Here is a 24,734-nt window from a genome sequence, read left to right on the forward strand (position 1 = left end):
CTGCACGAAGGCGATATTCTACAAATAATGGCTGAACCACCCCAAACATACCCAACGAGGTAAACAACGGCAACACTTTCAAAACATTACATATCACATTACAAAATATTTATTCACAAGTCGTCCTCTCACATATACATGGTCAATAAACAATACATTATTGAACATTAATACATTCTCTGTACTAAGAGCACGCAACACTATATCAACCACAAGAAACCCTGGGGTACTATTTATCACACAGTAGTGTAAATTCTTCCCGCCCTCGTGTCAGCATCATAGTCGAAACTACTAGGACAGGTAATTTTCAGGAAAGCACGAGGGCGCAAACCTGTTGTGTTCAAAGTCAATGTCATCTTCAGCACTCCGATTCCACAATCTCAGACCGCACCAAGCACACACAACCTTGTCCGAATGTCGGTATAATAAAACCCTTTCCTGGCCAGATGTGTACCCTTCTGAACAAGTTGCTAAATTGTCCCAGTTTATTCCTTTCTCCAACCATCTGCGACTTACAGGTATCGTATGTTGGTTAGGACATCGTAGCGGAGACTCTAAAATATGCGACCGTTCTCTCTAATTCTCAGGCGTAGAATGGTTTTCACAGACCACCTTTCAGCGAGGGCGTGTTCTTAGAGGGGCGGGCCTAACTTCCCCGCATCGGTGAGCGGGGAAAGGATGATAGCAAAAGGCGAAAATTTAACGCTAAATAGGTGTGTGATTGCGCGTGATGATAGTCCTAAACTCAGTTCAATCAAGCACTCAAGATAATCACACGCACTCAGCATGGCACGCCGCGCATATCGCTACAGGCACTAACAGGCGAAATACCCCTGGATCTACGCCCAGAACATCTAACAACATCTAGATTGTTAGCGCTTTTAATTATCTGTTGTATTAGTTTGTAAATTTTTTTGTGTTTTTGTTTTTTATGGCCAGGGGCCCACTTAATGAGTCTGAAAGAATTAGTTTTTTTTGTGTCTATTTATTTGATCGCTGTGCAGGGCTGTTACTATCACCATTAATTCGGCTGTGAAAATTGATTGATTATTTGGGATCCTATAAGATTGTGTTTCTTTTTGGGGTTTGTTGATAAGGATGCCGAATCCTGTTCGTTTTGAGCCCGGGTCAAAGGACCCGTCTGTGTAAATGTGACACCAATTTGGCCATTTTTCGTGAATGTATGCTAGTGTGATGGATTGAGCGGTATTTGGATCAGTTTCTTTATTTAGTCTGGTGGAGAGAGATATATGTCGATTTGCGGGTTTGGAGTTTGGGAGTGAAGATGTTATTTGGTGCTGTTTTTATTTAGGTAATTTATTAAGCGTTGAAAGATTGGTGTTTATTGAGGGTTTTTGCGGGCTAGGGCTTGGAGTTTGGGGCTTATGCTACTTTGAAGGATCTGTTGGATTTGTTGGTTTTGTTGGGTTCAGGCCCAGTAATTTATTGTTAGATGTTCCGGGCGTAGATCCAGGGGTATTTCGCCTGTTAGTGCTTGTAGCGATATGCTCGGCCTGTCATGCTGAGTGCATGTGGTTATCTTGAGTGCTTGATTGAACTGAGTTTAGGACTATTATTACGCGCAATCACACACCTATTTAACATTAAATTTCGCCTTTTGCTATCATCCTTTCCCCGCTCACCGATGCGGGGAAGTTAGGCCCGCCCCTCTAAGAACACGCCCTCGCTGAAAGGTGGTCTGTGAAAACCATTCTACGCCTGAGAGTCGCATATTCTAGAGTCCTACCCAATATACGATACCTGTAAGTCGCAGATGGTTGGAGAAAGGAATAAACTGGGACAACTAAGCAACTTGTTCAGAAGGGTACACATCTGGCCAGGAAAGGGTTTTATTATACCGACATTCGGACAAGGTTGTGTGTGCTTGGTGCGGTCTGAGATTGTGGAAGTGGAGTGCTGAAGATGACATTAACTTTGAACACAACAGGTTTGCGCCCTCGTGCTTTCCTGAAAATTACCTGTCCTAGTAGTTTCGACTATGATGTTGACACGAGGGCAGGAAGAATTTACACTACTGTGTGATAAATAGTACCCCAGGGTTTCTTGTGGTTGATATAGTGTTGCGTGCTCTTAGTACAGAGACTGTATTAATGTTCAATAATGCATTGTTTATTCACGATGTATATGTGAGAGGACGACTTGTCAAAAAATATTTTGTAATGTGATATGTAATGTTTTGAAAGTGTTGCCGTTGTTTACCTCGTGGGGTATGTTTTGGGTGGTTCAGCCATTATTTGTAGAATATCGCCTTCATACAGTCGAGTACTCTAGAGAGCTTTACATAAGCAGCACGAAGCGATGTTTATTTATAGATATTGTTTGGTAGAATATCACTGCCTTACAGTCTTGTATTGTGGAGAGCTTTACATAGACGGGACATTTGATTCTTTTTTTGCTTCAGTGTCTAAATACATTTGTCTTACGGTCTTGTATTGTAGAGAGCTTTACATAGACAGTACGACATTCACAGACTTCCTTCAAAACATTTTATTCACTGCTTGCCCGCTGGGTATTTATGATATGAGGTAAACAACGCGACTCAACACTTCCTAATACTACTCTTACTGCTTTACCGTTTTCTACGTCCCATGATATGTTTCTACATTCCGGTAGAATACCGCTGTGTTACCGCCTTGTATTGTAGAGAGCTTTACACGGTCAGGGACGACACTCGGGTTCTTTTTTGAGTGTCTAAATACATTTGTCTTACGGTCTAGTATTGTAGAGGGCTTTATATAGACGCACGACATTTACAGACCTCCTTCAAAATTTGTAATGCTGTAATGTTTGCCTATTGCGTATTTATGAGGTAAAAACGAGTCTGACGGTAATCGAGAATACAACCCTCTCTAGTTTATTCATTGATTCGCTGAAATACGATGTACAGCGACGTTACAATATGTCAGACACGATCGGACCACACACACTGTTGTCCGGTTTTGTCGGTCATTTTTCGATGCCACACATCTAAGATAATGCTTGCTGCGGTTGACGAGACACGCACAACATAACGACCACCATCAGAATACCGAAATATCGTAACACCACAACTCGTTTATTCGAGATCTAGACACAAACTACCCTACCAGAGCTCGGTTACACGCTCGCAATCTAATCACATATACTAGCAACGTGTACTAAACAGTCGATCGCTTACCGATACTTACCAGGTACATAACAACATTAGACTTGCCCCAACTCACTGTCAGTGTTTCCGTTCGTAACCGCTTCCGGTATATATACAGTAAACTGTTGACCTTTTGACCGTAAGCGTTGTTGCAAACACTAGAAACCACGGTTATTGAGGCCGTGTTGTGACGGCACGAGTAGAATACGTTGTGCGACGTCACACACATCCGTTGGGAAAGGTCACGCGATGTTACACACGTAACCCCATGATGCCGATGATCACCATGTTGTGACGTCAGGAGTAGAATGCGTTGTACGACGTCACACACACACATCCTTAGGAAATGGTCACACGATCTTACACCCACGATACTATAACGTCACACAACACTGACCCCTATAAGGATTGATCACGCGACGTTACACCCGCTATTCTATGACGTCACACGACCACCCAAAATGACGATCGCCATAGGGACAATCCCCCAAACACAACAACGTAGGTTATGACCGCCATTTTGTGACGTCATCACGAGGTATCGCCCCCTTTCCATAATCCTCCCTTTGATCTAATGTGCGAAAAGACATCCCCATATACATACACACGTGGTTAGATTTGGAGGGTCTGTGGTGAGTGAGTGAGTGAGTATGGTTTTACGCCGCTTTTAGCTATATTCCAGCAATATCACGGCGGGGGACACCAGAAATATGGCTTCACACATTGTACCCATGTCGGGAATCGAACCCTTCGGCGTGACGAGCGAACGCTTTAACCACTAGGCTACCCGACCGCTCCTGGGTCTGTGGTGAGAAAGGGAGGGTTTGTGGTGAGATGGGGAGGGTCTGTGGTGAGATGGAGAGGGTCTGTGGTGAGATGGGAGGAACAGTGGTGAGATCGGGTGGACTGTGGTGAGAGGCTGTGGTGAGATGGGGAGTGGCTGTGGTGATATGGGGAAGGACTGTGGTGAGATTGGGAGGCCTGTGGTGAGATGGGAGGAACAGTGGTGAGATGGTGTGGACTGTGTTTAGATGGGGAGGGTCTGTGGTGAGATGGGGAAGGACTGTGGTGAGATGGGGAGGGTCTGTGGTGAGATGGGACGGGTCTGTGGTGAGATGGGAGGGGGCTGTGGTGAGATGGGGAAGGTCTGTGGTGAGATAGGGAGGGTCTGTGGTGAGATGGGGAGGGTCTTTGGTGAAATGGGGGAGGGCTGTGGTGAGATGGGGAAGGACTGTGGTTAGATAGGGAGGGTCTGTGGTGAGATTGGAGGGACTGGTGAGATAGGAGGGTCTGTGGTGAGATGGGGAGGGGCTGTGGTGAGATGAGAGGGACTATGGTGAGATGTGGAGGGTCTTTGGTGATATGGGAGGGACTGTGGTGAGATGCGGAGGGTCTGTGGTGAGATGGGAGGAACAGTGGTGAGATGGGAGGGGGGCTGTGGTGAGATGGGAGGGTCTGTGGTTAGATGGGGAGGGGCTGTGGTGAGATGGGGAGGGGCTGTGGTGAGATGGGAGGGGGGCTGGGGTGAGATGGGGAAGGTCTGTGGTGAGATAGGGAGGGTCTGTGGTGAGATGGGGAGGGCTGTGGTGAGATGGGGAAGGTCTGTGGTGAGATAGGGAGGGTCTGTGGTGAGATGGGACGGGTCTATTGTGAGATGGGGAGTGTCTGTGGTGAGATGGGGAGGGTCTGTGGTGAGATAGGGAGGGTCTGTGGTTAGATGGGGAGGGTCTGTGGTTAGATGAGGAGGGTCTGTGGTGAGATGGGGAGGGTGTGTGGTAAGATGGGGAGGTGGGATGGGGGTAAGCTGTTGTAAGATAGGGAGGGGCTGTAGTGACAGGGGCCTCGGGTGCAGATGGGATTGACTGTGTTGAGATGGTTGGAGCTTAGATGCAATGGGGGAGGGCACAGGGGAGATGGAGGAGGGGCAATTGGGGAGGAGCACGATTAAGGGGTTACATACTTTATCTTGATTCATCTTTAATCTTCTTCTGCATTAATTGGTTATCATTTAAGCTTGAGTGCAAGAGATTATGGTATGCATTGTTTTAAAGCGTGTTAATTTCGGCGATGATTTCCTTCTAGACCATTGTGACGTCATGGGTTACATGAAGTTACAATCACATGACACCACTTCTCTCTGCCACTAAAGCTGGTTAGTTCGACACTCAATTAAGGCACTGGTTGATACTGTTTACAAACTGTACAAAGCTATATGATGGTGGTCTGTAAATAATCGAATCTGGACTAGACAATCCAGTGATTGACATCATGAGCATCGATCCACGCAATATGAATACGATGACATGCATCAACCAAGTCAGCGAGCCCAACCACCCGATCCCGTTAGTCGCCTCTTACGACAAGCACAGTCACCTTATACAGCAAGCATGGGTTGCCGAAGACTTATTCTACCCCGGATCTTCACGGGTCGTTTACAAACTGAAAAAGGTGGAAGTGCCATTTTTGATGATAGAAAGAATCTCACCCTCGTGTCTTTATACCAAACTGATCAACACTCGTCGATAACTGTTGGAAACACCTCCCCAAGCCTCTAAGTCTTCAACCTTTTTTATATATTTGATGTCAAAAGACACGTGGGTGAGGTTGTCTATCCATCTGAGCCCTGACTGGAAGATGTTTGACTGTATATTATTATGCATGTATTCTGTCAACACATATACCGTTACTAAATACGACAATGCTGCTGAGTGTGAAATCATAATAAAATGCAGAAAGTGATTATTTGGATGAACTTAATTACGTTAAACAATAGCAAACATGTGTGTTGTTCAAAAATGAAATCATATTCCCATTTCAACAACTTCTTTATTGTTTCAATACAGTGTCCAACAAGTTATCATCTGTGAACAGATTCTCCCTGTGGATATGACAAGAAATTGTTTTTCATGCAATGGACCAGGCCAAGTGCATGAGAAGAAGTAGATCAGCTACAGCTCAGGAATGGTTTGTATGATATTCCTCCAGAGCATCGTAGCACTTCTCAGCCTCCTGTACACGGATGCCAGTTTTGTCCACAATAGTTCTCACGAACTTATTCTTATCTGTCCCAGGAAGAAGATATACACCATACACGTTCTTCGCCTGAAATGAATAAAACAACTGACACATCGTTGTGAGCAATACGTAACAATTAAAAACGTGCGATGCAGTGTCCCAAAGACAAACATGCACTCAGAAATAATCACCACCACGGGTTTCAGATATTTTGTAGAAAATTTTACCTGTCTATCCTAACGAGGTCTTAAACATGTCCAGTTGTTTAACCTGTATGATAAAGACCTGTCTAGATGGATAAGGTGTATGGCAAAGACCTGTCCAGATGTATAAGGTGTATGACGAAGACCTGTCAAGATGTATAAGGTGTATGATAAAGACCTGTCTAGATGTATAAGGTGTATGGCGAAGACCTGTCCAGATGTATAAGGTGTATGGCGAAGACCTGTCCAGATGTATAAGGTGTATGACGAAGACCTGTCCAGATGTATAAGGTATATGACGAAGACCTGTCTAGATGTATAAGGTGTATGATAAAGATCTGTCCAGATGTATAAGGTGTATGACGAAGACCTTTCTAGATGTATAAAGTGTATGATTAAGACCTGTCTAGATGTATAAGGTGTATGACGAAGACCTGTCTAGATGTATAAGGTGTATGATAAAGACCTGTCAAGATGTATAGTGAGTGAGTGAGTGAGTGAGTTAAAATTTAACGTCACATCGGCAATATTTCAGCCATATCGTCACAAGAGCATTAATAATATTTAAATTTAGATGTCATCAACGGACATTATAATAAGTAGACTATCACAGTTTTAGAAGTAAAACTAGTTGAGAACAATTAAAAGATTAACCTATTATTCATCAATACATTTAAAAACTGGCTATAGGTCGCAAGCAACCAAAGTCGGGTCACTATACTAGAGACGGTGGGGACTTACGATACTTCTGCTACCCACACGGTTCCCCAGCAGGATTTACACCATCCCTTCAGTTGTTGGCGATTGTACGTAAGTTTTAGCCATAATTAAAATAACAAATATTCTACGTTTAAAAACGTAGTAGAAGTAAATATTCTTTGAATGACAGAGACTTACGATATCCTCTAAGGGGGACAATAATTTTACAGTACTTTAACCCCCTTCGAGGATACTGCCACTAACAATCTCCGATATGATTTAATTCTACCAATTCTAAAGAGCTATTTATTTATACAAAACATATAAACAATACTTATGGTACAATTCTATTTCTTTTAAAAAGTCAAAAGTTAAATGAGAACTAATCGTAGTAAAAAGATCCCCTATAGATGAAACCTTGAAATATTTATCCCTTGTGATGGAAAAATCAACACAATCAAGCAGGACATACTTGACGGTGATTCTTTCAACACAAGGGATACAAAATGGAGGATCCTCACCTTTTAATAAATATTCGTGTGTATATCTACTATGGCCAATACGACATCGTTGTAAAATGACCTCATCAAATCTGGACTGACGACCCAAGTTGGTGTAACCGATATTTGGTTTTATTTCATGTTATGTATTGATACACTTGGCTGTCCAACTTCTTTTGCATTAGATCACGAATATAAGATCTAATCACTGGCTTGTAATCAGTGTATAGGAGCAAAAGTGGTGTCACAGATTTGTTGAGTGCTGCTTTAGCTGCAGCGTCAGCCAATGTGTTGCCAATGATGCCAACATGGCTTGGTAACCAGGAAAAAACGATGTCGTATTTGCCAGGAGCAAGTTCATTATATAATTCAAGAATTTCGATTAAAAGTGGATGTTTGGTAGATTGATTTGTAATTACCTGAAGACAAGAAAGAGAGTCAGAAAATATAATAAATTGTTTGTTTGATTGTTTACAAATGTATTTCAGTGCTGTTAATATGGCGTTTGATTCGGCTGTAAAAATGGAACAGTTATCAGGTATTCTAGATGATATAGTCCTAGATCCAATGATGGTGGCACTTGCAACTGCGTCACCATCCTTGGATCCATCTGTAAATATAGATTAGTAAGCATAACATTTGTTTCGCAATTGATTATATTCATGTTAAAAAATTAGTTGATTTGTTTCAGATTTTCTAAATTTTAGTTAAGGTTAGATCTACCTCTGGTTTTACCAACTGCCAAGGCGGGGAAGTCAAAAGTTGGGTGGGGTCTATATTTTCAAGATTTATTTTAGCAGCAGAAATAGACGATTGTATTCTTAGGACAAGTGGTGCCATAAGTGATGATTTTTTTGTATAGAGGTCTTCGTAAAGAGGGTTTAAAACACAGTCATAGGCTGGATAAGATTTCAAAGAACGTAATTTAGAAATATATTGCAAGGATGATTTAACTCGATGTTGTTTAAGTGAAGGTTCGTCAGCCTCCACGTACAGACTATGAATTGGAGAAGTTCTAAGGGCGCCAAGACAAAGCCTCAGGCCTTGATGATGAATAGAATCCATTTTTTTCAAATTGCTTTTACATGCCCCACCATAGACGATGGAGCCGTAATCAAGTTTAGAGCGGATGAGGGCTCTGTACAGTTGGAGGAGGGTTTTCTGATCCCCTCACCATTTTGCGTTTGAAACTACTTTTATTATATCAAGAGCCTTCAGGCATTTGTTTTTTAAATAATTTATGTGTGGCAGAAAAGTCAAGTGATTGTAAAAAATAATACGAAGAAACTTGGCCTCTTTAAAAACTTTGATAGGAGCACCATCCAAAACTAAATCATGGTCCTTATGCGGCTTATACTTCCTACGAAAGTGAATGAAGTTGGTCTTGGCTTTTGAAAATTTAAAGCCATTTTCAAGACACCATTTATGGATTTTGTTTAAACACAATTGTAGTTGCCTTTCAATGGTATGCATGTTTTTACAACGACAAGAAACATTAAAATCATCCACAAATAATGATCCATCAAGTGAACCGTTTAAAACCTTCGACAAACTGTTTATCTTTATGCTAAAGTTACAGACAAGATACTGACTTGTGGGACACCCTGATCCTGATTGTAATGGTCAGACAGGGTTGAACCCACACGAACTTGAAACTGTCTATTTTTTAAAAACTGAGATATAAATAGAGGCAAACGGCCCCTGAAACAAAAATCATGTAGATCTTTTAGAATACTATACTTCCATGTGGTATCACATGCCTTTTCGAGATCGAACAATATTGATACCGCATGTTGTTTATTTATTATGGAATTTTTTATAAAAGATTCTAAACGTACTTAATGATCGATGGTACTACGCTTTTTGCAGAAACCACATTGAATGTTAATAATGAGATCGTTGGTTTCCAAGTACCAAACTAAACAATTATTTATCATACGTTCCATAGTCTTACAAACGCAGCTAGTAAGGGATATTGGCCGATAATTAGAGGGATCGGTATGATCTCGACCAGGCTTGGGTATAGGAATGACAGTAGCATTTGGCCATGATGATGGAAAATTACCAGAAGTCCAAATGTTTTCAAAGAGCATTGTTTCTAAACACGATTCAGGTAAATGTTTAAGGAGCTGATAATGAATATTATCAGGCCCCGAAGCAGTATCATGAGCTCGCCCAAGGGCGGTTTGGAGCTCATGAATGGAAAAAACTTCATTATAATCCTCACCGTTATCTGAGTGAAAATTAAGTTTCTTTTTTTCTTGTTGTTCCTTATATTTCTTAAAGTTAGGTACACAATTGGATGATGAGGAATGTTGAGCTAATGTTTCACCTAACTTATTAGCAATATCAGATTTATCTGTTAGAAAAGTGTCACCCTCCTTGAGATGGCGAACATTGGATTTGGACCCATTTCGTTTAATTTTCTGAACCATGTTCCAAACCTTTGAAATAGGCGTTCGTGAATTAATTTTAGAAACATATGTTTATCCTGACTGTCGTTTATTTTGTTTAAATGTGCGACGAGCCTTGGCGTTCGAAATTTTAAATTGATTTAAGTTATGGACAGTTGGATGGTGACGGTATGTTTCTGCCTTCTTCCTAGCCTTTCTAGCTTGTTTGCAGTCCATGTTAAACCATGGCTTACGGATATCTGGAACCGTAGAGGACTTCGGGATACATTCATCAGCAATTACGTTTAATTCATCAGAAAACACTTCAATAGGATCATTATCATTTAGAAATAATTATGGCTTTAATCTTTCAGTACATAATGTTTGAAATAAAGACCAATTGGCCTTTGTAAAATTCCATATTGATGATGGTGGGGCATCAGTTGGATTTACGGTTGAAATTAAAGTGGGAAAGTGGTCAGTTCCACAAAGGTCATTGTGGACTGACCATTCGAATTCATTAAATAGATTGGTATCCACGACAGACAAATCCAGAGAGGAGTATGAACCTGTTGCAGGATGTAGATATGTGTTAGAGCTATCATTAGAAATACATAAATCATTATTTAAAAGGAAATCCTCCAGTATCTTACCTTTTGTATTGATGTTATTACTGCCCCAAAGTGGATTATGGCCATTGAAATCTCCCATTATAATGCAGGGTTTGGGGAGTTGGTCGTAAAGGGCCTGGAGATCTGACTGACGTAGAGAATATGATGGCGGAATATAGAGTGAACACAAAGTAAAAGCAATATATAGCGTACACGCACAGCAACTGCCTGAAGAGGGGTATTTAGCGGAACTTGGCTATGAATAGGGCTTTGACACACCAAAATAGAAGATCCCCCAGTAGCCTTCTCACCAGGAAGAGAGAAGCAATGGTAGCAATCATAATGTCTGAAATCAAATTTGTCTGTGGATTTTAGGTAAGTTTCCTGCAAACATAATGCTGATTTATTGAAATCTTGAGTTAAGTTGTTAATCATTAAAATTGTTTCGGAGTCGTCTACAGTTCCATTGTATAATGTGTGAAGACATTACCTTTTAAGAATTTTAATTGGGGATCTACCCCGGCCTTTCTTTGAAGGCGACAGGCAATGTGTCCTATGGTGGCTGTTGTCGGACACATCCTTATCCTCAAGGGATCCAAACATGTTAAATATTAGGATCTGGTTGTCTGATCTTTTTGAGGGTCTACCACTCTGATACGTTTTTGATACTGTTCTGGGTTTGGGTTTGTTCTTTATGACTTGCTTGACAGTTGTTTCAGATTGTTGTTTTTGTGCTGACTGAGATTGATCCTGAGAAATTGTTTGTGAGCTGGTTGTTTCTAAAACAGATGTTGAATCAACAGAAAGCGAAATTAGTTCAGGTGATTCCGTTTTACTTACTTTGGAAATTTAACGTGCGCCTTCCGACAGATGCATATTTCGCACACGGACCCGGCCCGGCCATTTAATGTGTTTCCGAAAGTGGGGAAAGTGGTGTGTGCAACCCAAGAGGGGGCTTTAGGGGTTGCTTATATAGAATTTGAGATTTGCCGATCGGGTTGGGGGAGGAGAACTAAGGGAGCTGGGTAGACTCTCTCTCTCTCTCTCTCTCTCTCTCTCTCTCTCTCTCTCTCTCTCTCTCTCTCTCTCTCTCTCTCTCTCTCTCTCTCTCTCTCTCTCTCTCTCCAACCTTACCTTCCCATATCCTTTAGCCTTAAGCTTTTCTCCGCTTATCTCACCGATTGCAGGCAAGGCTGTCACATCTTTCTCACCCATGGGCTCTTTCATAAAGTTTCTCTTTTTTTCTGATGTGGTCGCGGCGTTTTGATTTGTATTTCTTGACATGATGACTGATCTGAAGCAAGTGTCAGTATTACTAGAGTGAATGTGTGAGTGAGAAGTATGATATTTTCCCTACAAACTCTAAGATCTACTGATTAGTTCTGGCATATGTGTCATGGGCTTTCTGCTACCCTGGGCGGAAGAAGATGTGTGTGTGTTTGGTGGGGTGGTGGTGGTGGTGGTGTGTGTGTGTGTGTGTGTGTGTGTGTGTGTGTGGGGGGTTATTGAGACAGTTGTATCGTGTGTATTTATGTCATCATACATGTCATATGTCCCCAGCATCTTCATAACAGAAGACGTTAAAAGCAGGTACTTGTTACCCTCGGAAATAAGGGGTTGAAACAAGGCCTGCGGAGCTACTACACTGTGTGTGGGTAAAGTATCCATGTTAAATGGTGCCATATTATCTCAGTGGCCTATCACAGTCATTAGTCTGGTGTAGTCTGAGCCTTCATAGAGTAAACGCCAAAACAATCTTAAATGAACACATATAAACAGTGAATACTAAATGTTAATGCTTTTTATGAAAAGATATACTCCGTCGTGAGTTTTAAAGTGCGGTTTCAAGCAAGGAAATGACAAAATCAAAAGTGCAGTTCTTAACTGATTATTCAGTGTTGAAAATATTTCAAACCAAAAAAACAGCCTTCGTCTTGTCAATTGTCAACTAAATTAAAATCTTATTAAAAAAGTTATTATTTGAAGCAGTATATACAATTGTGGTACGACGCTGCCCCACTACCCCGACTGTTCGGCTCGGAGTCAGTATACTGTGTCTGAGTAGGGTATTCATGCACGTCGCTATATAAGTGCAATAATCTTGGACGCAACGTTAAGCCCAATTCAACCTCATCTCCTGCATTGATTGTATAACATGTGAGACACATCCTCAATGGTCACTACTTCTATGGGGGTAGCAGAATATCTCTGGACCATGGTAGCAAAGTGTCTTCGTACAATATTGAACTATCCTTCATCGATGTGGCAGTCACAATTAGATTAGATTATATGTTTCAAAGGGTGTTAATTGTGTCCCCGTGAATCGTTCTATGCTGCGGTACCCAATTATATAGGATGGCCATGCGCCCAGTGTACTGACTGCAGATTTGTCATGCTAGGTCAGGCTCTGTCACTATATCAAACTCCAGGGAGATATTACAGACTACTGACACTGTGGCATATGTGGTATTAATAATTCTCTCATTATCATTTAAAGTGAGTTTAAATACTATTCTACCATGACACTGAAGAAGACTTCATTCTGATTTGTTGAAAAGAGGTTTCCTTTTTGCTACGAAAACCCCTTTTAAATATATTAAGCATTTTCACACACAAAAACGTGCGTATAAATACATTGATAGCCTAAATATCGATTTATAAAATATAGCTGCCGATCGATCACCCATAGGATTTGTAAAACATATATCGATATTTCTTCTAGTACGAATCAACAGGCTCTTGCGAAATTAATAAACGGCAATACTGACACAGCTCACTATATCACGCAAAGCATCGTGTACCCGTCCACATTCTCAAATGCAGACACATCCACCTCACAATATCACGCCAAGCCTCGTGTACCCGTACACATTCTCAAATGCAGACACATCCACCTCACTATATCACGCCAAGCCTCGTGTATCCGTACACATTCTCAAATGCAGACACATCCACCTCACTATATCACGCCAAGCCTCATGTTTCCGTACACATTCTCAAATGCAGACAAATCCACCTCACTATATCACGCCAAGCCTCATGTATCCGTACACATACTCACATACACATCCAGCTCACTATATCACACTAGGCCTCGTGTATCCATACACATACTCACATACACCCCCACATCACCATATCACCAGAGGATCGTGTATCTTTACACATACTCACATACAGACATATCCACCTCACTATATCACGCCAACTCTCGTGTTTCCATACACATACTCACATACAGACACACCCACCTCACTATATCACCCAGAGGCTCGTGTGTCCGTACACATACTCACATGAAGACTCATCCACCTCACTATATCACGCCAAGGCTAGTGCAACCTTACACATACTCACATACACACCCACCTCACTATATCACCCTGAGTCTCGTGTATCCGTACACATACTCACATGAAGACACATCCACCTCACTATATCACGCCAACCCTAGTGCAACCTTACACATACTCACATACACACCCACCTCACTATATCACGCCAACCCTAGTGCAACCTCACACATACTCACATGAAGACAAATCCAACTAACTATAACACACCAGGCCTCGTGTATCCGTACACATACTCACATACACATCCAGCTCACTATATCACACTAGGCCTCGTGTATCCATACACATACTCACATACACCCCCACATCACCATATCACCAGAGGATCGTGTATCTTTACACATACTCACATACAGACATATCCACCTCACTATATCACGCCAACTCTCGTGTTTCCATACACATACTCACATACAGACACACCCACCTCACTATATCACCCAGAGGCTCGTGTGTCCGTACACATACTCACATGAAGACTCATCCACCTCACTATATCACGCCAAGGCTAGTGCAACCTTACACATACTCACATACACACCCACCTCACTATATCACGCCAACCCTAGTGCAACCTCACACATACTCACATGAAGACACATCCAACTAACTATAACACACCAGGCCTCGTGTATCCATACACATCCTCACATACACATCCACCTCACTATATTACGCCAAGCCTCGTGTATCCGTAACATAGTCACATGCATACACATCCACCTAACGATATCACGCCAAGCCTCGTGTATCCTTAAACAAACTCATATGCAGACACATCAAGCTCACTATATCACGCCAAGCCTCGTGTATCCATAAACAAACTCACATGCAGACACATCCACCTAACGATATCACGCCAAGCCTCGTGTATCCTTTAACAAACTCATATACAGACACATCCACCTCACTATATCACGCCAAGCCTAATGTATCCATACACATACTCACATACACCCCCACATCACCATATCACCCAGAGGCTCGTGTATCTTTACACATACTCACATACAGACATATCCACCTCACTATATCATGCCAACTCTCGTTGTTCCATACACATACTCACATACACACCCACCTCACTATATCACCCAGTGGCTCGTGTGTCCGTACACATACTCACATGAAGACACATCCACCTCACTATATCACGCCAAGCCTAGTGCAACCTTACACATACTCACATACACACCCACCTCACTATATCACCCTGAGCCTCGTGTATCCGTACACATACTCACATGAAGACACATCCACCTCACTATATCACGCCAACCCTAGTGCAACCTTACACATACTCACATATACACCCACCTCACTATATCACGCCAAACCTCGTGTGTCCGTACACATACTCATATACACATCAATCTAACTATATCACGCCAAGCCTGGTGTATCCTTTAACAATCTCATATGTAGACACATACAGCTCACTATATCTCGCCAAGCCTCGTGTGTCCATACACATACTCACACACACCCCCACATCACTATATCACCCAGAGGCTCGTGTATCTTTACACATACTCACATGCAGACACATCCACCTCACTATATCTCGCCAAGCCTCGTGAATCCTTGCACATACTTACATGCAGACACATCCACCTCACTATATCACGCCAACTGTTGTGTATCCTTACACATACTCCCATACAGACACATCCACCTCACTATATCACGCCAAGCCTCGTGTATCCTTGCACATACTCACATACAGACACATCCACCTCACTATATCACGCCAAGCCTCGTGTATCCTTACACATACTCACATACAGACACATCCACCTCACTATATCACGCCAATCCTCGTGAATCCTTGCACATACTTACATGCAGACACATCCACCTCACTATATCACGCCAACTGTCGTGTATCCTTACACATACTCACATACAGACACATCCACCTCACTGTATCACGCCAAGCCTCGTGTATCTTTGCACATACTCACATACAGACACACCCACCTCACTATATCACGACAACCCTCCTGTATCCATACACATACTTACATGCAGACACATCCACCTCACTATATCACGCCAACTGTCGTGTATCCTTAAACATACTCACATACAGACACACCCACCTCACTAAATCACGCCAAGCCTCCTGTATCCATACACATACTTACATGCAGACACATCCACCTCACTATATCACGCCAACTGTTAAGTATCCTTACACATACTCACATACAGACACACCCACCTCACTATATCACGCCAAGCCTAGTTCCTCCTTACACATACTCACATACAGACACATCCACCTCACTAAATCACGCCAACTGTCGTGTATCCTTACACATACTCACATACAGACACACCCACCTCACTATATCACGCCAAGCCTCGTGAATCCTTACACATACTCACATACAGACACACCCACCTCACTATATCACGCCAAGCCTCGTGTATCCTTGCACATACTCACATACAGACACACCCACCTCACTATATCACGACAACCCTCCTGTATCCATACACATACTTACATGCAGACACATCCACCTCACTATATCACGCCAACTGTTGTGTATCCTTACAGATACTCACATACAGACACACCCACCTCACTATATCACGCCAAGCCTCCTGTATCCATACACATACTTACATGCAGACACATCCACCTCACTATATCACGCCAACTGTTAAGTATCCTTACACATACTCACATACAGACACAACCACCTCACTATATCACGCCAAGCCTAGTTCCTCCTTACACATACTCACATACAGACACATCCACCTCACTATATCACGCCAAGCCTCGTGTATCCTTTCACATACTCACATACAGACACACCCACCTCACTATATCACGCCAAGCCTAGTTCCTCCTTGCACATAGTTACATGCAGACACATCCACCTCACTATATCATGCCAACTGTTGTGTATCCTTACACATACTCACATACAGACACATCCACCTCACTAGATCACGCCAACTCTCGTGTATCCTTGCACATACTCACATACAGACACACCCACCTCACTATATCACGCCAAGCCTCGTGTATCCTTGCACATACTCACATACAGACACATCCACCTCACTATATCACGCCAAGCCTCGTGTATCCTTTCACATACTCACATACAGACACACCCACCTCACTATATCACGCTAAGCCTCCTTCTTCCTTACACATACTTACATACAGACACATCCACCTCATTAAATCACGCCAAGCCTCGTGTGTCCATACACATACTCACATACAGACACATCCACCTCAGTATATCACGCCAATCCTCGTGAATCCTTGCACATACTTACATGCAGACACATCCACCTCACTATATCACGCCAACTGTTGTGTATCCTTACACATACTCACATACAGACACATCCACCTCACTATATCACGCCAAGCCTCGTGTATCCTTGCACATACTCACATACAGACACACCCACCTCACTATATCACGACAACCCTCCTGTATCCATACACATACTTACATGCAGACACATCCACCTCACTATATCACGCCAACTGTCGTGTATCCTTACACATACTCACATACAGAGACACCCACCTCACTATATCACGCCAACCCTCCTGTATCCTTACAGATACTCACATGCAGACACACCCACCTCACTATATCACGCAAAGCCTCCTGTATCCATACATATACTCACATATACATCCACCTCACTATCTCAAGCTAACCCAAGTGAATCATTACACATGCTCAAATAAACACCCACCTCACTATATCACGCCAACTGTCGTGTATCCTTGCACATACTCACATAGAGACACATCCACCTCACTATATCACACCAAGCCTCGTGTATCCGTACACATACTCACATGAACACCCACCTCACTATATCACGCCAAGCCTCGTGTGTCCGTACACATTCTCACATACACATCCACCTCACTATATCACGCCATCCCTCGTTTCTCCTTACACATACTCACATGCAGACACATCCACCTCACTATATCACGTCAACTCTCGTGTATCCTTACACATACTCACATACAGACACACCCACCTCACTATCATCCTACGACCAACAATTCCGACACAGAATGTCAAGGGACCCCGCACGACGCTGGGACAATATCGACGGGGAGTTGTGGCTGAAGTACATGGTCACACAGCTGGTACGACAACCAGTATCAGGCGGACGGGGCGCAGTGACACGCGTACAGGGGGACATCGCCAGTCAGGTATGCTGGGATTTCAATAAATTTGGCTGTAGCAGGGTCAACTGCAAGTACACTCACAAATGCGGTACGTGTGGCAAACATTCCCACAGCTCTAGGACCTGCTTTCGAGGGAATGGGGTCCAGCCGACCCCATACAAGCCCAATCAGCCTTTCCCTAACAGAAAACCAGCCATCAAGGCAGGTAAATTCAATGGCCCTTTCCCCCGTGGATATCAATGAAATGGCACCCTGGTTACGCCAATATGCTAGGGTCAATTACAGAGATGCAAATTATTTATGGGTAGGTTTTAGGTTTGGCTTTGGTTTTAAGTTCGAGTTCCAGGGAAGCCGCACGGGTCGCCTTGCACGAAACTTGCGATCGGCCACGCACCAAGACACGGCAGGCTACGTGAAACAAAAACTACAAAAGGAAGTCGACCTTGGCAGGATGGCGGGCCCCTTCAAGGACACCCCCCTGGACAACCTCCAAGTATCCCCAATAGGCCTGGTGCCCAAGAAGCAGCCAGGCTATGGTCAGCATCTGGGTAAGCATGCGGAGGAATTCCGTCTAATTCCCCATCTATCCTATCCCAGGGGTAAACCTGTAAACGACTTCATAGACACAGAGGCCTGTTCCGTTGTGTATGCCAGATTTGATGAGGCTACTCATATGGTTCAACAACTGGAAAAGGGAGCACTACTAGCAAAATTCGACATTCAGTCGGCCTTAAGAATTATACCAGTCCACCCATCCGATTTCGAGCTGCTAGGCATCAGATTCGAAGGTGAGTTCTATTTCGATAAATGCTTACCATTTGGCTGCTCCATATCTTATTTGAAACGTTTAGTACTTTCTTGCAATGGTGCATGCAATCACATATACCAACGAGTCAGATCATGCATTACCTGGATGACTTCCTAACGGCCTAACGGGGGGCACAGCAGGCACCAGCCACTGCTCAGACAACCTCAACGGATCCGTGAATATACTAGAACAGCAGGGGGTCCCTATTGCGCACGACAAGACGGTGGGCCCCACGACCAAACTGACATTCTTAGGGCTGGAAATTGACACCAGTGCAATGCAGATCAGAATCCCAGAGACCAAGATCAAGGAGGCGACAAGGGAAATCCAAGACATCCTGTCCTGCCCTTCAGTCCCTCATAGGCAAGCTTAACTTTATGTGCAGGACTATACCAATGGCAAGGGCATTCGGCCGAAGGCTAATCGATCTGCTTAGCAAAGGTAAGCAACCATATCACCACATTAGGATTACCAGCTGGGTCAAGGAAGACCTACAAATGTGGTTAACATTTCTTATGAGTTATAACGGCATTTCAGTGTTTCAGGACCAACTATGGGTAGACAGCAATTTCCTCCAGCTGTTTTCAGACGCAGCGGGTGGTGCCGGCTTTGGGGCCTACATGCAGGGCAAATGGTTTAACGGCGCATGGCCTACCCAGTGGATGAGGGATGGAACTACACGGGACTTAGCGCTCCTGGAGCTGTTCCCCATCACACTGGCCATCCAACTTTGGGGCAAGCAACTCGCAAACAAATAGGTCCTCTTTTACTGCGACAACCAAGCTGTCGTAGCAATAATCAACAAACAGTCTACCAAGGCCCCCAGAGTGATGAGCCTACTCCGTCGCCTAATCCTGCAGTGCCTCTGATATAATATTATGTTTAATGCAAAGTATGTATGTTCCACTGCTAACACTATTGCCGATGCTCTCTCGAGGTTTCAGCTTAAACGCTTCCGAGAGGCAGCACCAGCCGCGCACCAGAACCCCACACCTATACTGTGCAACATATGGCTGATCTGTGGCAGGAAGTAAGCAGATTCCTACAACAATCTCTGTCTACAAATATATGGACCACTTACTAAACAGGCATCAATGCCTTGCACCAGTTCCGGTCCACACACAAGCTACAAGAGGTGTGGCCAGTCCCGCTGGATCAGGTTGTAAACTTTATTGCTTATCTGTCAGTCACTCACCACTCCCCTAACACAGTCAAGACTTACATTGCAGTGCTGTCTTCACAGCACAAATTCCACGGGCTCACCTACTGTACAAACCATTTCCTGGAGGGCAAGATTTTAACAGGCTTACACAAATCAGCGGGCCGACCAGACACCAGAAAACCGATCACTGCAGATATGCTGCAGGTAGTAACCAAAAATCTGCCACACGTATGCTCATCAGCATATAAAGCCAGACTGTTCAAGGCAGTCTACTGCACAGCCTTCTTCGGTTTCTTTAGGGTTAGCGAGCTGGTCCAAACTGGACCCTCAAAAACAGGTTGCGCCATCCAGAATCTAAGCTTCTCGAGCAACCCCCAGCAGTTTTCAGTCCACCTACCACACTCAATGTCTGATCAGTACAGGATGGGGACAACAGTTACAATGTCATCTATACCAGGAAATCCGCTATGTCCGGTAGTCGCCATCAAGCACTACCTGGAGGCGCGCCCCTCCGGCCCACAACATGCATTCGTTCATTTCGACCATTCCCCTGTTACAAGGTACCAATTCCAGGCAGTCCTAAAAAAGGCCTTAGCGCACAGCAACATAAACACGGCTTGCTATTCTTCGTACTCCTTCTGCATTGGGGCAGCCACATCAGCAGCCATGAACACCTCATACAACAATACGGCAGGTGGAAATCAGATTGCTACAATGCTTACATACGCTTACCAACAAATTCAATGTTGCACAATTAATTCAAATAGTCTGTCATGGCACTTACTACCCTTTTTATTGTTTACAGTTTGGATGGTGGGATCCAGCTACATGGCCAGGGCACAGCAGTACTTGCTCCTGAAGGGCATCAGTCCGAACCAACCGAGGATGCTATGGCTGGCACGAGGGGGGATGAGGTGGAAGGAGCTGGACACCATTCTTGATGCACAGGTCAAGGCGACACGGCGCAGCCCCTGAGCCCTCATCATTCACCTGGGCTCTAACGACCTGTGCTCAGTCAAGGGCAGCCAACTCTACCTTGACATGGTGGCATCAATCCTTCGGATACAACTCCAGCTTCCTGACATCAAGATCATCGTATCCTCAATGCTGCCCATTTGCTACTGGCACGATGCCAGGGATCCACTAAAGATCGAGGGGATGCGGAAGAATATCAACTGCTGACTGGCCAACCGAGTCAAAGAGCTCAGCAGTACAATAGTGTCACCATCCCAGATCCGGGCATCAGACAAGACATGGTACGCCTGGGATGGCGTCCACCTCAGTGACAAAGGACTGTGCGTGTTTACGGACAATTTATTGCATGCCCTGGCGCTTGTTTTGCGCCAGTAAGGATGTTATCTCCACCGGTTAGTGTTTCTTTTCAGTACATAGGCAAGCGGGGCAACAATGCTATCTCCGCGTATTGCGTGGCCGTGGGTGTGGGGTAGCACTCTGGTGCTTTGTGGTGGGGTTCTTGTGGGCTACACTGCTAGTAACAAATTAACTTGCTTCCAAATTAATACTCGTGCTTAAGGCTACCTGCTTTTCATCCGGGGAATTGTAAAATAACATACTTTGGGGCAAACAATTGCCACGTATATGGGACCGGCGGCGGAAGTCGTCTTGTCAAGTGGTAGCTGACAGTTGGGTCCGCGGCTGTAGTCGCACAATGGTTTTGCTAATGGGGCCAGGCAGTGGGATCTGCTTTGGCCGGCTACCTGGGGCCGGGCAGCGGTAGTCTGACTTAGGCCAGCAGCAGGAGCTGCTTTTGGCAGTGTGGTAGTTGACAAGCAATGGTAGCTTTTAAATATGCTACTGTGGGGGCCGGACAGTGGTAGCAGTCTCAGGCCAGCAGCGCTAGCTGCGAATCGCCGTTGGCCACGCTAGTGGCCATGGCAACGGTAGCATTTTGGTATACACAATTAGCAGCTTAGTAGCCCGCTAGTACCTGCACACCCTCGGCCATTTAACCCAATCTCATCTTCTGTTTTTATTATAGGCACGGGCGTCCACGGCTCGGTGGCCCGTGCATCTCCTTGGCATATCGCAGGATAATCGCATACACATACTCACATGCAGACACATCCACCTCACTATATCTCGCCAAGCCTCGTGTATCCTTACACATACTCACATACAGACACACCCATCTCACTATATCATGCCAAGTCTCGTGTATCCTTGCACATACTCACATACAGACAAACCCACCTCACTATATCACGCCAACCCTCGTGTATCCATACACATAATCGCATACACATACTCGCATGCAGACACATCCACCTAAATATAAGTGTCGATGGTAGATTGTGTGAAGCTTCAAGACTCTTTTATCCTGTAATAAAGGCCTCCAGCCCAGAGTACATTTGTATATAATCAAGTCACAACAATTTTAAGTTACAAACAACAATTACAATCATTAAGAAGAGATCTACTATAATCATCAAGAGGAGGTGAAGCATTCATAAACTTTATATAAAGTTGTCTCCCTTTAACCTATGAGATAAACCTGCCTTGCCTGAGTGCATTTAACAATATAGAGTGCTAAAGATTCTGACAAAGAATTATCTGTCATAACTCTCTCAAATTTGTCGAGAGTACAAAGATTACTAGTGCAAATACTTGGCAAAAGCATATTTCTGAACTTGTTATACAAGTAACATGATGTAATAAAATGAACTTCATCCTCCACAATTGATACACTCAGATTATCAAAACAATATTTACATACTCTATCCTCTCTAGCAACACCTCCCCACCGCCCAATTTCAACAGCCAGTTTGTGGTTACCACATCTGAATCGACTAAGAACAATTCTTAAATTTTTACTCTTCATATTGTGCAAATACCTTTCAGGCTCCAACACTGATTTAATAATGGAATAATTATAAAGCTTACTTGTTTCACTTATAGATAGTGCCCATGTTTGATTCCAACAATCCTGCAACCTTTCCCTACAAATTCTAAGGAAATGGGTTATGTCACCAACACCCTGTTCAAACCAAACTAGACCAAATCCAAGTCTGTTCAACAGATATTTTATTCTAGTTGCCCATGTGGCTCTACCAGCCCCATCTAACTGATATAACATCAGATAGCAAGCCTTAGGATACCTATTTGTGGACATGTTTAATATTTTCAACCAATACTTAATTGAAGTGAACATGGTTGTTACATGTAATGGATACCGTCCCAGCTCCCCATACAAGACTGCTGCTGGAGTGTTTGAATTAACATGGAGAACTTTCCTAAGAAATTTGCAGTGCACATTTTCTATAACTTGGACACTTTCAAATCCCCAAACACATGATGCATAACATAAGACTGGAGAAACCATCCTATCAAATAGAAACAAGGACTCTTTAATGTTAAGCTTAGACTTTTTCAAGAATCCAAACAAAATAAACAGAGCTTTTTCTCCTTGTTGTGCCAGGGTACTTCTTGTCAAACTCCATGAGAGCTTAGGGGTGAAAAACACGCCAAGATACTTATAAGCCAATACTGCTTCCAGAGGAATACCATCATAATGCCACTTTTCCTTTTTTGTTACTATACCACCTCTTCGGAATACCATGACTTTCGTTTTCTCCAAATTAACCCTCATCCCATACAGATTGCAAAATCCTGCTAAACAATTTATCTGGTGCTGTAACCTTCTAACAGAATCTCCAACATTAGCAATATCATCTGCAAACATTATCAAAGTGATGTTTTCAGCATACTCATTGACAAAAATACCCTTGCAATCATTAAACCTGTAATTATCTACTAGCTCATTCAAAAACAGGGTGAATAACAGTGGGCTTATCATACACCCTTGCCTGGTTCCTATTGTACACTCAAAGAACTCAGACAGTGATGACTTGTTAACTAGAACACATGATTTTAGCTGACTATACAGACATGAAATAACTGTGAACAATTTACCTTTAACACCTTTTTGTAAAAGTACATATTTCAATAAATGGTGCTGGACACTGTCGAATGCCTTCGAAAAGTCTATGAATAAACAATAGCAGCCCCCTTTTGACTTGGAGAGGTATTTCTGAATAACTGATTGTAATACAAATATATTGTCTATGGTGCTATATCCATTTCTGTAGCCAGCTTGTTCCTCATACAGCTTTTCTTTTTCTTCACACCAGCCAACAAGTCTATTACTTAGTATTTTGGTAAAGGCCTTTCCAATTACTGATAACAAAGATATTCCCCTATAATTATTAGGATCTGTTTTTTCACCTTTTTATGAATAGGAAATATTATTGCCTCTGTCCATTGTGATGGGTAAACTCCAACAGATAATATCTTGTTAAATAACCTGTGGATATATGGTAAAAGTATATGAGATACACTTTTTAAATGTTCATTTAAAATTCCATCAGGTCCTGGCGCTTTGCCATTGGGGAGATCATTAATTACAGATCTAATTTCCTCCATAGTAATAGTCTTATCTAAAACTTGTACACCCTCAACATTGTCACAACAGGCTGTGTGATCTTCATTATCCCTGACAAACTTATATACATGTTCACAGAAGTCAGGATCAGTATCAAAGTTACTGTTGTTGAGCAGTGATGAAAAATGATCATACCATTCCTCTGGTGAAATTGCTTCACTGCCAGACCTCCCTTGCAATTGCCTGTT

The 24,734-nt window shown here is 43.2% G+C and overlaps 2 protein-coding genes across 2 annotated transcripts; both read right to left on the reverse strand.

Annotated features, from left to right (window-relative positions):
* Positions 1–4,385: 4,385 nt before the first annotated feature.
* On the reverse strand, positions 4,386–5,123 carry LOC139443832 (uncharacterized). The gene has a single exon (XM_071224735.1). The coding sequence runs from the start codon at positions 5,121–5,123 to the stop codon at positions 4,386–4,388; it is 738 nt and encodes a 245-aa protein (XP_071080836.1).
* A 980-nt stretch (positions 5,124–6,103) lies between these two features.
* LOC139443833 (barrier-to-autointegration factor-like) lies at positions 6,104–11,853 on the reverse strand. The gene is made up of 2 exons (XM_071224736.1): positions 11,704–11,853; positions 6,104–6,250 (listed from the first exon to the last, which is right to left on the reverse strand). The coding sequence occupies exons 1-2, from the start codon at positions 11,851–11,853 to the stop codon at positions 6,104–6,106; spliced, it is 297 nt and encodes a 98-aa protein (XP_071080837.1).
* Positions 11,854–24,734: the final 12,881 nt, after the last annotated feature.

Source organism: Haliotis cracherodii, unplaced genomic scaffold, assembly GCF_022045235.1.
Source record: "Haliotis cracherodii isolate W230 unplaced genomic scaffold, xgHalCrac1.p SCAF_5, whole genome shotgun sequence".
Taxonomy (NCBI): Eukaryota; Metazoa; Mollusca; class Gastropoda; order Lepetellida; family Haliotidae; genus Haliotis; species Haliotis cracherodii.